This window comes from Loxodonta africana, chromosome 19 (assembly GCF_030014295.1).
Source record: "Loxodonta africana isolate mLoxAfr1 chromosome 19, mLoxAfr1.hap2, whole genome shotgun sequence".
In the NCBI taxonomy this organism is placed as follows: domain Eukaryota; kingdom Metazoa; phylum Chordata; class Mammalia; order Proboscidea; family Elephantidae; genus Loxodonta; species Loxodonta africana.
The window spans coordinates 77,037,015-77,050,709 of record NC_087360.1 but is presented as its reverse complement, the minus strand read 5'-3'; the positions used below and the strand labels follow the sequence as shown (position 1 = coordinate 77,050,709).

Here is a 13,695-nt window from a genome sequence, read left to right as displayed (position 1 = left end):
CATGTATTTGTAGACTCCAATAAAATCTGATGACAGTATTAGGCGAGACATACCACAGTACCTAGCAGACCCCACCATCTCTATGAAAGGCACTCAATTTTTATTAAATCAAAGTCAAAAGCTTAACGTACCTTTCCTTTTCATTTGCTCCGGCGCCCTTCTGTGTTTTGTGGGCATTTCCTCTAGTGTTATTTGGATTGTGTTTAGTGTCTTCTTCCGCTGGGTAGAAATCACCCAAGTTGGTGGTATTGGCTGAGATAGCTCCTTCCTCCGCGTCATCACCCTGAAACAGGATCATTACATTCACGTGGTCTTGGTATCTACAGACATCATCCAACTTGTACCTTTAATAAATACTACTAGTCAGTAAAATGTACGTAATGCAAAAAAAAAATTAAACCAATAGAAAAAGCACTTAATTTTTAGAGAAAACTGAAGTTCGTCTTCTACCAATAGCAGGAAATAAAGTACTAAAACCAAAACCAACACATTTAAGATCTGAGTTGCCGATTACCGAGTAACGACAGAAATCAAACAGCCCCCTCTTGTCCTGACCACTGAGCTACAGAACCTGAAAACAAAATAACAAAACACGGTTTCTGAAGAATATGAAGAAGATAATGTGGTATACAACCGGAGCTAACTGGAGCCGGGAAGCTTGGTACGATGCTGTATTACAATGAACTTCTGGTATTAGATAAATTTACTTAAGATTAACTTTGACGTGACCAACTTCAAATAATCACTGTCCACTGTCACGGGCTCTGCTGAGATTTTTGCACCATTTCTCCACTTTGTGGAAAGAAGAGGCAATGCTCACAATACAAAAGACAATGAAAATGGTTCATCTCAAATCTGCAGTCACTACTGGAAAAACCACCAAGGTTCGTATCTTGCTAAAAGTAGAGCCCTGTCTTCTGCTGAAATCATCGTACTGTAAAATGGGGCTGCGGGAGGAAACCCTACATTTTCTTGAAAACATTTAACTCTATACATTCTATACATACTCAGGCTTTCTCTGAAGACCTCAACTGAAACTTCAATGTCTGGCGGTATTATTTTAATAAAACCTTAAAAAATGAGAGTCAGCCCTTAATTATAAAACCCTCTAATTGATTTCAAGTTTGTAGATAGGCTGTTAGTCTAGTCTTCCTATCAATCTGAAAACTAACTTAGTCCGTGGCTAGTTATGGAAGAAAAATTAAAAAGAAACTGAGTTGGAACTCAAGAAAAAAGGAGTGATCATGAGGCATGTCCATAAAATAAGTAGAAAACCTGAAGAGAAAAATTAAAGCAAAAGGTGCCTGAACAACTGAGATGGTTTAAGTTCCAACAGTAAAAGGAGGCTGAAAAAGTAATTGACATTAAGTATTACTGTTGATACATGGAGAAAACACTGAAGTTGTGAAGGATTTCATTTTACTTGGATCCGCAACCAACACCCGTGGAAGCAGCAGTCAAGAAATCAAATGACTTATTGCACTGGGCAAATCTGCTGCAAAAGACCTCTTTGAAGTGTTGAGAAACAAAGTTGTCACTTTGAGGACTAAGGTGTGCCTGGCTTAAGCCAGGGTATTTTTAATCGCCTCCTAGGCATGCAAAAGCTGACAATGAATAAGGAAGACTGAAGAAGAATTATGGTGATGGCAGAGAATACTGACTACACATGGACTGCCAGAAGAACAAGCAGATCTGTCTTGGAAGAAGTACAGCCTGAATGCTCATTAGAGGTGAGGATGGTGAGACTTTGTCTCAGGTACTTTGGACATGTTTTCAGAAGGACCAATCCCTGGAGAAGAGTATCACGCCTGGTAAAGTAGAGTGTCAGCAAAAAAAGTGGAAGACTCTCAACGAGATGGACTGACACAGTGTCGCAACAATCGGCTCAAGGGTAACAATGACTGTGAGGATGGCGCAGGACTGGCCAGTGCCTCATTCTGCGCACACAGTTGCTAAGAGTTGAAAAGGACTCAAAAGCACCTAACAACAGCAACATTATTGCTGCATCACACTTTGCATTACAGAATAATGAACCAAACGAGACGATATAAAGAGACTTAAACGATACATGACTTCTCATAAAGGCCTTCATTCTAAGTTGTCCAGGCCATCCTAATGCTAACAGAGTGATAATACTGTTATATAATCTCAGTAACTATATAACTGATTAGACCTTCTCCTGAGTTCTCTTGGGAACAAGGATATAAGAAAAAGAGAGGAAAAAACTATATTAAAATAAGTAAAAATCATCAATCAAACTAATTTAATAACTTAAGAGTTTTGATGATTTTTGTCACAGCTCTCAGGAGGAGGCCTCTAGGCTGCAGCTTTCAGGTTTCTCCTATGTGTATCAGATCTTAGAACACTTCCTAATGCAAAAGAAATCCATTCAATGTAATTTAAATCAAGCTGATTCATCTACAATCCACCTACTTATTCATAATTTCTGATCTATTATTCCCACTTGGGGCAATAAATACATTCGAGGAAAAAAAATCTTAAAGGGAAAATGGAAAAGTAATTAACAAATACAATGATGTCCAAGATAGTGCAAGCCATTATTATTATTTGCTTTAGAAAGTTTTATTTTTGAAACGGTAATTCACTCACATGATCAAAATTAAAGAAGTAAAAAGTCATTTAGTAAAGCCTCCTTTCCACCCTGTTCCCCAGATGATTCCACTCTCCATAGGCAACCAATATTATTGATTTATGTATCCTTCTATAGATTTACTTTGAATATACAAACACAAATATATACATGTATGTATACACACATATACGTATGTGTTTGTATACACGTGTGCGTGAGTATGTACGTTTCTCGCCCCATTCCCCTTGGCGGCCCATCTTATAACAGGGAACAAATGGAAAAAACCAACAGTCCAATTCCAGTAATAGTTACACAAACTACAGTACATCAATATAATCCAGACTCATACATCACTGCTCACAGTAATCAATTAAAACAGTCACTCTGGAGAACAACTAAACAGTATGCATTGAAACTAAGACGTGCCTAAGCTCTGACACGGGGCTTCCAGTTCTCCACACCTATTCCTGAAAAACACACAAATGCACAAAGAGGCTTATGTGACAGTGTACACTGGAGTGTTGTTTCTAAATAGTGAAAAGCTGGAAACAATGAAAGTGTCTATCAGTGGGATGCTATGCTACAGCTAAAAAACACTGTGTGTTCTGTAGAGGCACATATATGACTATTTATATTTTATTATTATTTATCTATGTAATTATGAAATTAAGTGAGAAGTTCTCCAAAACATTGTGGATTGGGGGCAAAAGTAAGCTGCAAAATAATATTTAGTATATTATATAATTTCTAAAAAGAAATACAAAACAGAACTTCTATTTTGTTTTTTAATAAGTGCCTCCTGAAGTATGTAAATGCGCAGAAAAAGTCTGGTCAAACAGAACTTGTAACCTGTGTGGAGGAGGAAGGGATTATGAGCAGAGATCAGGAGGGAGTTTATTATAATAGTACATTTTTAAAACAAGGAAAACACATTCATCTTTTACTTGAGTAATTTAAAGTAAGATGAATTTCAAAAGAAGTTGTAAATATGATGAAAACCATTTTTCTATACCTTTATAAAAGTGGTTAATTTTAGTGTTTTATACTTCATTTCTTTCCAAGCTTAAACAAATCTAAAAACAGGTCATCATTTGTTAATTCTACCAGAGATGAAATACCTGCTGATACTGTCCAAGTTACAGTTATCATGGAACCCTGGAGGCAAAGTGGTTGAGAGCTACAGCTGCTAATCAAAAGACTGGCAGTTCGCACCCACCAGCCACTCCTTGGAAACCCAATGGGGTAGTTCTACTCTGTCCTATAGGGTCACTACTAGTTGAAATCGGCTCAGTAGCAACAGGTTTGGTTTGGTTTTATAATCATCATAAATGATACAACTTTTGCCTTCCAAAATTCATATAGATTTCAATATTTCAGAAAGCTTTATTGAGAAAAGACTAGGGATGGATCATAGATAAAGGAGGTGGAAAGGACAGTATTTTTTAAATTAGGTCAGTTTTGTTGGTTCCAATGGAGAATACATTGTCTAATAAACAGCAAAAAGCTAAGCGAGTCTCTCTGGACCGTATCAGTCAACACAGAAGTGTTAACAATTACCTAATTCCATGTTCACATGTACAGACTGATTTTTAAAATTTATGATTGGTAGTTCCAACCACACTTAATTGCTCTTACTATAGAAGACAACATCTAATTTTCAGTAGTTTAAGACCCCAGGCTCTGGTATGAGAGTGAATTCTGGCTCTCACAGTTGTATTATCTTGGACAATTGACTTAACACCTTTCTAATTTTCTGAATACCTACCTTAACGTCACCGAAATGCTATGAGTTCTCCACAATGTAAGGCAAGGGTCCTCAACAAATTATAGCACATGGGCCAAATATGGCCCAACACCTGTTCTTGTAGATAAAGTTTTATTGGAACACAGCCATGTTCACTGTCTACATACTGTCTATCGCTGCTTTTGCGTTAAGCAATCGTGACACAGCCCAAATTTTTACTAAGGGGCCCTTAACAGAAAAAGTTGGCCAGCTTCTGATATACTTCACGTATTAAGTGCTGAAACCTGGCACAGAGTGATAAAAAAAGTGTACACCAAGATGATTATCAAACACATATGCAAATCTGACTTTATAAGACTCTACTATGTGACATACAGGTTTTTTGTTTTTTTTAAATGAAGCAATATTTACCTGCACCATAGCAACGAGATCTTGTAACTGCCTAAGTTTCTGTTTTGCTGCCATAAGTCTGTTGATCTTCTGTTCAAATTCTGCATCTTCTGGAGCCTCCTCAACCAGACTGCTCCTATGACTGGACAAGGACGCTCCACTGGCTCCCTCCTCCTCTGCGTCTTCCTCTTCCTCCTCATCCTCCTCACCTTGTGCGAGGTGAACGCCATGTTCTCCTTCTCTGTTGTATCGACAGTCTGTTGAATACACGTGTCACTGACATCAATAACTTTAAAATAAATTTCAGAGCACCAGGGAGAGGAAATACACTTGCCAAGAACACCACGGCAGAGTTACGACAAACGCGGCCCATCATACCTGAGGAAGAAGGCAGGTTCAGAGCTCTTATGTTGGCGGCACATCTGTTGTTAATCTCACAGTTGGAATGAACTGCTCGCCCATCTTTGTTATTAGAAAAGCACTGTGCATTCGTATTACTATTTACTTCATTCCAGGTGGCAGCTACTTGTGGATTACTAAAAGGAAAGAAAACAGACCGAAACTACTTAAGGTTTAAAAAAAAAAAACCTGCTGATAAAGTAATTCCACGCTAAGAACATTACTGGCTATTTCCTCATTGAAAGTCAAAAAATCAATTAATAACTCAAAAATTAGTTCCTGCTTTTCATTAACTTCTGCATATATGCTATTTGGAAATTTTTTTAAAAATACCTTAAAAATAAAGATTGTACCTAAAAATAAAGCAGAAAATGGTGCTACTTTATTTCTTATGATTTACTTGTATTTTATCAAACAGCAAATTTACTAAACTACCACACTCGATACTTCACTATTCATTCGGAGAATATACAATGTTGAGACCTTTTTTACAGGGCAGTGGGTTACACTGATCAGAAGAGCTGACTAGCAGAGGAAAACCATATAAAGGAAGCTGACAGTGAGCACTCTGCTGAGGTATTCCTCTCCACACGGAAAGTATTAGGTCAGGATGGATACACTAGACAAGCAAACGTGAGAAACCACACTAACCGAATGTTTGTGACGGGCTCAGAATCAGAGTCTGACTCCTCAGTTTCTTCATCCTTCGTGTTTTCGTTTACAGCATCTGTCACCATATCTGATGTCTGCTCATAATAATGAACTAATTCTCTTAGTTCGTTCAATCTCTTTCGAACTTCATTTAACTTCCTGATAAACAAACACACACATACATATATGTAACATTACATCCATTTTAGTAAAATAAAGTGTGTGTTATTTCATGTTTTATAGCAGAGACACAAACAAAATTTGGATCGAATATCCAGGAATGTGGCTGTGAAGTACTGAGTTTAATTTCGAATATGGCTTATTCAAAATCTCATTACTTTATTTTCATATGTTGTACTGGGGAAAAAAACATAAAAAAAAAATCTTAATTTAACTTTTCACTTAAAAACAAACAAAAATATCAAACCATGGCTGTCGAGTCAATTTAGACTCACAGAGACCCTACAGTACTAGAGGAGAACTGCCCCACAGGGTTTCCAAGGCCATAAATCTCTACGGAAGCAGATGCTGCATCTTTCCCCCGAGAATGGCTAGTGGGTTCGAACCACTCATTTTTCAGTCTGCAGCCCAGTGCTTAACCACTGCACCACCAGGGCTCCTTACTAGTCAGTTTAAGCAGATATATATTCTAAGAAGCATAAAACTCAACATCGAAAATATTCCTAAGACTCTTAGTAAGCATCAAAAGCTCAAAGTTCTAAATATCCAATTCAAATGCTCAGGTAAATCTGGTACTCAAGACATTACTGAACATTTACCAAAGGTTCCCAATTTGTCTACACCACAGAGTCCTGTAAAATATGTTTATCAAAAATCATACTTTAGATTTGCTGAATATTTACTAAAAGCCAAGAACTACACTAAGTGTTTTCTAATTGTTAAAAAAAAAACATCATGAATAGGTCTATTATTATCCCTATTTTGCACGGGAGGAAACAGGCCAAGTGAGGGTATCTGTCCAAGGTCACACAGCCATAGTGTGGTATCATTCCAGGGCTGTCGGACTCCAGAACCTGGGCTCTAACCCACGTGAATACAGAAACATTTTAAATGGAGTCCCTCCAATTTCTGCTCCTCTATTTGAAAAATCAGAATAAAATAATACGAGCTCACAGAAATTACCTATGTTACAATGTCGCATTTCTTTTGGACAAACCAAAGACATATAATAAAACACACACACCTCTTCTATCACGTAAAAAGGTTTATCATATTAAATAAATTCCGTTTTTCCAGAATTTTCAAAATAAAGAAAAATAAACAATCTGTCCCCATTATTCAACTCTAATCTATGTAAACAATGTCTGTAAAAATGTTTACTGGAGCTTCTCAGTTGGGTTTAGATGGCCTTCGTTTTCACTTTCATTCTGAGAAACAAGGGCAGCAGTCAGATGCGGAACAGATGACGTGAGGCTACTGGGTTCACCATTGACGATGGCTGATAAGCCTCCGGGAGCAGACGGAGCGGAAGATGTACTTCTCTGATCCACACTCCTTTGAGGGGAGGCTGAGGAAGGCATAACTACAAAAAAGAAGAAATTACTGGCTGCCAACCATCAATTGACAAACATGATGCCAGGCAACTCTTATTCACAGTTTGCTTCAATGTAGAAAAGAAAAAAAGAAAAACCATAAGTATCTTCAACTGTGCAGACTTAATAAGATTTTAGAAATTTAAGGACGTAACACTGAGGCAATGTGTTTATTAACATGCCCCACAACCAAAGACGTCAAAATGCACAAAGAAGACACTGTTGCTTCTTTTTTTCAGATTCCCAAGCCTTTACATTCGAATCCCTGGGTTAAAACAGAAAGCAAAGAAGGAAAATTGGCAAGAATCATGACATCTTCCCTTGAAAAGGCAATGAAAGGAGTGCTCTGAGAAACCTGGTCCTAGACTAAGTTAAACAGGCCACCCTGCATGGTGTACAACACAGAGGGGTAAATCTTTACAGAGGAGCACCCGCTGACCAGTCTTAAATTTAAAGGTTTTCCAGATCCACAAACTCAGAGGAACAACATTTGGCCTCCGAGATAAAGCAAAAGTATTACAGTGTGGTGCATCCAGACCATGGACTAGTACTCCAAAATAAAATTTTCAATTAGATGATAGTTCGCTCTCTATAGACTTTGAACTAAATTTTAATTACTTTTCTGTTCACATACGTCTGCCAAAGGTATCTTGTGCCTTCTAGGGCAACTGATAAAGAGTAAGAATCTCTGTACTTCTCCACCTCCTCTGAAGCTACTGTCTTCTACCCCTTTCTCCCAGGACCGTCATTACAGGTTGCAGGCTTCTGAGCCACAACTGCTACACCTGGTTTCCGGGAGTGTCTGCCCTCTGTCCCTTGACCATCCTGTCCTTGGATGTTGCCTGCACACCTTACCACTGGTAGGGGGAGGTGGGAGTAATCTTTTAACATCACCAGTAGGCAGACTGCTACTTTCTTTCTGTGTCCAAAACTGTCCACAGGCCTTAAGCACAACTTTTGAGTTTTAAATTTTCCTTAGTTGTGTTCATGTTTGTGAGAGGGACAGGGACTGGGATTAGGTCACAGTCTGGACAAGGGGGGGCGGCCGGCAAGGGGTCAGAAACAGAAAGGAATATTTCACCCCCTTGAAGGGATGAGTAGAGAACAAGGAACAGGGACCCCAAAGACGTTGTTTTCACTCCTTGCCTTTTCTCTACCAAGACAAGGGCTGGAAAGAAGAAGGGTGACCAGTAGGGGATCCCCGTATTTACTCCAGTTTCCCCATTACTAACTGTTTGAGAAGGTATGAGGATAGCAAGGCAAGACTGGTAATTAGGTCTGAATTTGGCAGAGCAAGTAAAACGTGTGTGCAGCAGAAAGGACAGTTCCTTTAATTACAGCTGTCTAGATAACTATTGGTATATGGACGTAAGCCCACTGATGCTACGTTACAGACCTTCTGCACTAAGAAAAAAAAAAAAAAAGGCATAGGTACTATATAAATCTTTCATCTCTCACTTTTTTCTCTTTTTGTGTAAACATTCTCTAAATCTATGTTTAATAGCTTCAGGGGTTTTAACCCAAAGTACTAATTTGGATTAGTTGTTCCTTAAGAAAAAATACTGAACATGCTAAAAAATGAAGTAGTATTTTGTTCAAGTACCCAATAATTACCTGATCTTCTATTAGGCTTTTATCACGTATTACCTTGTTACTTAAAAACTTCTAACACATAAGCCTTACCCCCGCCCCCGCCCCACAAATTATTTTCTTGTGGAACGATGTGTTCACTCGTTCATCCGGTATTTACTACATTACCACAACGTACTAGCGTATATACCTGTGTGCTCTCGGTAACACCTAGTGCTGCCGAGCCAGATTTACTTACATGAAGAATTGTTCAGATGCTGATCTCGAAGTGTGTGAAGCTCTCCAAGCAATTTGTCCATTTTTTGTTTCTTTTCCTGTAGCACTCTCATTTTGCTAAAAAGCTGGACTTTCTCATCAGGTAAGTGTTCTGAAACGGACGGATTCCTGCTCTGGGAAACCTCCCTCGTTAATGAAAGACTTTCTGCCTGTCTTCTATTGTCTGGAGCAGACGGAGGCTTTCGAGAAAAGAGATGACAAATTGAAAGCTAAGGTGACTCCACGCTGCACTCACGTGCTCAGCTTAGGAACGTGTGCACGTTCTTCATACACATGTGAGCTAGACAGATGGCTACATTACTCCCCAGAGTGGCTGTGCCATATTCTTTTCACTGGTCAGCAAGACGACACGAGGCACTGCGTCTTCCTCAGTCACACTCAGCTCCAGTGGAGACGCATCATTAATTCATCCTTCCCCAATGCCCACGGATTAAAAATCTCCGTTTATATCATCAGTTACAAAGGTTATCATATTACAACACCTACTGACCCTCAAGTTAAACTTAAGAGCCTTCTTAAAATTGTTAGTAAAATATTACAAGACATAGATTTAAACCTAAGTCTTAAGGGTGATGATAATTAACAATCTTTTGAAAAAAAAAACATGTCATCTAGCATACAAAGGAAAATTACACTCATCGATTTACCCAAAGCAGATTTTCTTGTAACACAGTGTTTCTCAAAGTACAGTCCCTAGACCAGAAACACTAGAATCAGAAACCAAACCCAGCGCTGTTGAGTTGGTTCCGACTCAGAGCGACCCTATAGGACTGATCAGAACTGTCCCGTGGGCTTTCAAGGCTGTGAATCTCTACGGAAACAGACGGCCACATCATTCTCCCAAGGAGAGGTTGGTGGGTTTGAACCTCCAACCTTCTGGTTAGCAGCCAAGCACTTTAACCACTGCACCACCAGGGCTCCTTGAACTAGAATTACATGGGGGAAAGCCTACCCCAAACCATGAATCAAGCAAAGACACCCTGCTAATGCAGGAATCCGTATTTTTTAAAGAATCATGCCAGGTGATGTTTATGTTCACTGAAGCCTGAGAACCACCGTTTTAATGAATGCGAAGTTAAACTGTTACAGTAAAGAAATGATGTTACCTGAGAATCACGAAGCTGATTATGAAAACGCTGAATCAAATCATTTAATTCTTCATTTAACTCAGATGTTATGCTGATTCCTGATAGACTACCTGTAGCTTCTGTTCCAACTACAAAGAAATTTAACAACCATTCATTAAAATAAATACAATGAACATCTTTTCAATTTGAGAAGCTAAAATTCTGAAAATGCAAAGAAAAATAAAAAGGCTAACATAATTTGAAACTAGTTAACCCTCAGATTTATCTGCCAATCATCTACCTTAAAAATAAATGGAGACTCACACAGCCCAAGTACAGTGGTTCATCTTTCCCCAATGCGCCAGGGGGAACACAAACATGCCCAACTGATAACAGTGACCCAGCAGAGCAAGTATGGGGACCTATTAGTCTGTCTGGGTTCGGGCAACAGGAAGGGAAGTGATATCCTGAGAAAGCACAGCTGATTTTGACAGGTCTCAAGTTTCATCTCTCCCCAGTAGAATCAATGTTCTAGAACAGAGGCTGGCAAGTCTTTTTCTAAAAGGGTGAAAGAGTAAATATGTTAGGCTTTGCGGCCAGTTTCCGTTCCAACTGCCACTATAGGGCAAAAGCAGCCACTGACAATAAGTAAACAAATAAGCATGGCTGCATTCCAGAAAACTTTGTTTGCAAAAACAAGCAGTGGGCCAAATCCAGCTGGGCCCTAGTTCACCAAACCCAGCAGTGGACCAGGGAACTTATTAAAGCAGTTGCTTGTGATACAAGTCACACTAACAGACAGTGGTTTTTATCTTCTTTAAAAAAGAGAAGAGTTTCATGCTCCTTAGGCAGTTTTCCGACCATGATTTTGGTACCAGTTGCTGCTCTCCTGCCCGGCCAGCCCACCGTTACCCCCACTCTCACCTCCCCAGCTCTAGAAGGCAAACAGGCTGAGAACTGCTTTGTTACAAAGAAAAATACCAGCTTTTCCCATCAGGAAGCTAGACTTAGACTTTCACGGCTGGATGAAACCTCACTTATCTAGCCCAAACTCTATTTTGCAAAGAAAGAAATTACAGTCCAGTTAACTGACACACAATTTGCTAGTTAAATGGTAAAAGCAGCGGTCTCCCAGGAGAAGTATGTCACCTCTATTATATACCAGAAGATTCTAAGTGTTTTAACTGCAGTTTTTTTAATCAGTATTCTGCTGCAAAATCTCAAAAACACATGGGGAAAATTGTTTTAATATTACTACACTCATTTTTTAAGTTTTGAAATAACATATAAAACAAATTCAAATTCAAACTACTCACTCTACTCCTGTTCCCTGTTTCAAATCATACTTTTTTAAGAGAGATTACCAGTCTATTTAAAAAACAAAGCAAAAAAGTTCCTATCAGAAATAGAGGACTCCTTCCTTAGAACTGATTCCACAACATTAAATCACAAACTTTGTGCTGAGCTCTTTCTCTATAAAATAAGAATGTCAGTTCTGGCTACTGACCTGAAACTCTGTGGGATCAAATGGCATGATATAAATGTAAGTATCTGAGATTAACGTAACCATCAGAGAAAATACTTGCAAATCTGATACTCCAAACTTGAAAAATACTCAAAAGGTTAAGTCATTAGCCAAACTACTATTAGTCATTATTGTTAAATTTAATTATCTGTTGCCTAAGTTATCTATTTCCTAAATATAAATGTAAAAGCTAGTGATAACTTCAGATTTTACAAGGGGAATACAGGGACCAAAATATGTGTAATTACTGCTATTTACTGTACGCTATTACCAGATACAGCTATCTAATTATAACAGAAGTCCAAGTGACTTCAAAGTCATAAAGCTCCTCACACATACGCAGAGTAAGTTAGGTGGCAGTCATCTGAGCCAGAAGACCAGGTGTGAGCAGCAGGATAAAATGAGTCACAACAGGACAACCCTGGGAGGACCTAAACTGTGGGAAAATGGGGTGCCCAGAAGGAGAAAGGTCATTTAGACTGCAATGCTGGAGACAGTCTACTAGTTTAAAGCCTTAGTTTTACTGAGTTCTACTAAGAAATAATCTTGTTTTCAACTTAATGAGAAATTAAACACTTAGGTTTGAAGGTAATGAGATAAACTACACAATTAGACTCGATACTAAAGAATTCAAAACAATTTTTACCTCAGCGATACATGGCTCTGAGGAAAGGAGGAAGAAAGAAGATTTCTGAGTCTCAGGACAACAGTATAGGATAAATATAGTTCCAAGGAGCTACCGTTTGCAACTGGAGATCTAACTGAAATCATAGAAACTAAAGCTAAAAATGTTGTATAATTCCTGCAGTGCCTCACTAAAAGGCTTAACATTAACCCTTCCTTGAGAGGCAAGCAACAATCCTGTTGAATTAAGTACAAAAGAGAATAAAAGCATCAAGGACCCTATGAGTCTGAGGTACAAACAAAGCACTACAGCCTGTCCCTTTTACCTCTTAAAGGAGAGCGAGCTGGCTGTCTGCCCGGTACAGTGGGATGGTCAGAGGTGGTCCCTGCAGCCTTTTCTGCATAACCAGAGAGAAGCACAGGACAGGGTGAGCCTCACATGTTGGTTTCTAAACTAGTCAGCAGTCAGAATCCGATTATCTAACAACCAGCATCCACGGTGCGACACCGCTACCCCGAGCGTGGCTTACGAACGTACCAGAATCATCCATCACAGCCACAGCCTGCTCCGCTTTGTGCTGCAGACTCAGGAGGGCAGCCTGGCGTCCCTGCAGAGCTCGCAGCTGTTCCTGCTGCTGCAACATCCTTTTTAACAAATCGTGCTGCTTCTTCAGATTCTCGATCTCCTCCATAGGCTCCTGCTGAGGGTCCCTGGCCTGGGAAATAAGACCAACGGTACTTACACCTGGCTAAGGAAATCAACGCTCCTGTTTCGGCTACCAACGGCAAAGTTCACAAATAGATCATAAATCAGCATTGATTATACAGTCCTAAACAGTTTTAGGGGACTTGAAGAAAAGAGTGAGAACAGAATGACACAGAGTTGGCCTGCCATGTTAAGAGTTAGGTAATTTCACAGTGAAAGACCGTGAGAAACGGTTTAACGTGAAGAGAAATTAACAAAATAAAGAAAAAGGCATACAAGAAGGAAGATAAGAAGGCTGAGAGTGTAAAAGGGGGCACAGACACACACATACCCACACCCACCCACCCACCCACCAAGGGATCTAGGCCCTACAGAAAAGTGGGAGCAGGTTATAACAAGTTACTGTCCTGCAGGTCTCTTTGAGAAAGACCAGACTAAAGCCAAGAGACTTCCTGTCTCACTCGCAGGGGTGATGTTTAAAAATATACATACACATACACAACCCCAGAAAACAAACAAACCCACCTCAGGTACATTCTTATCATTTCTAACCAAGGACTGTAATTTAAAAAATGTA

The 13,695-nt window shown here is 39.2% G+C and overlaps 1 protein-coding gene across 18 annotated transcripts in view; it reads right to left on the bottom strand.

Moving 5' to 3' along the window:
- PCM1 (pericentriolar material 1) overlaps nucleotides 1-13,695 on the bottom strand; it is a 123,658-nt gene that overhangs the window by 84,962 nt on the left and 25,001 nt on the right. For 13 of the 18 annotated variants that reach the window (XR_010318668.1, XM_064272894.1, XM_064272898.1 and 10 more), the window contains 9 exons: nucleotides 12,951-13,128; nucleotides 12,739-12,810; nucleotides 10,303-10,412; nucleotides 9,159-9,375; nucleotides 7,119-7,320; nucleotides 5,778-5,936; nucleotides 5,106-5,263; nucleotides 4,749-4,984; nucleotides 132-283 (listed from right to left, as the gene is read on the bottom strand). Coding sequence is in view for 17 of the 18 variants with exons in the window: in XM_064272894.1 (XP_064128964.1) it covers nucleotides 132-283; nucleotides 4,749-4,984; nucleotides 5,106-5,263; nucleotides 5,778-5,936; nucleotides 7,119-7,320; nucleotides 9,159-9,375; nucleotides 10,303-10,412; nucleotides 12,739-12,810; nucleotides 12,951-13,128 (1,484 nt within the window). In the remaining variant the exon portion in view is untranslated. The remainder of the gene's footprint in view (nucleotides 1-131; nucleotides 284-4,748; nucleotides 4,985-5,105; nucleotides 5,264-5,777; nucleotides 5,937-7,118; nucleotides 7,321-9,158; nucleotides 9,376-10,302; nucleotides 10,413-12,738; nucleotides 12,811-12,950; nucleotides 13,129-13,695) is intronic. The other 5 variants (XM_064272896.1, XM_064272900.1, XM_023551178.2 and 2 more) reach the window with 1 other exon arrangement.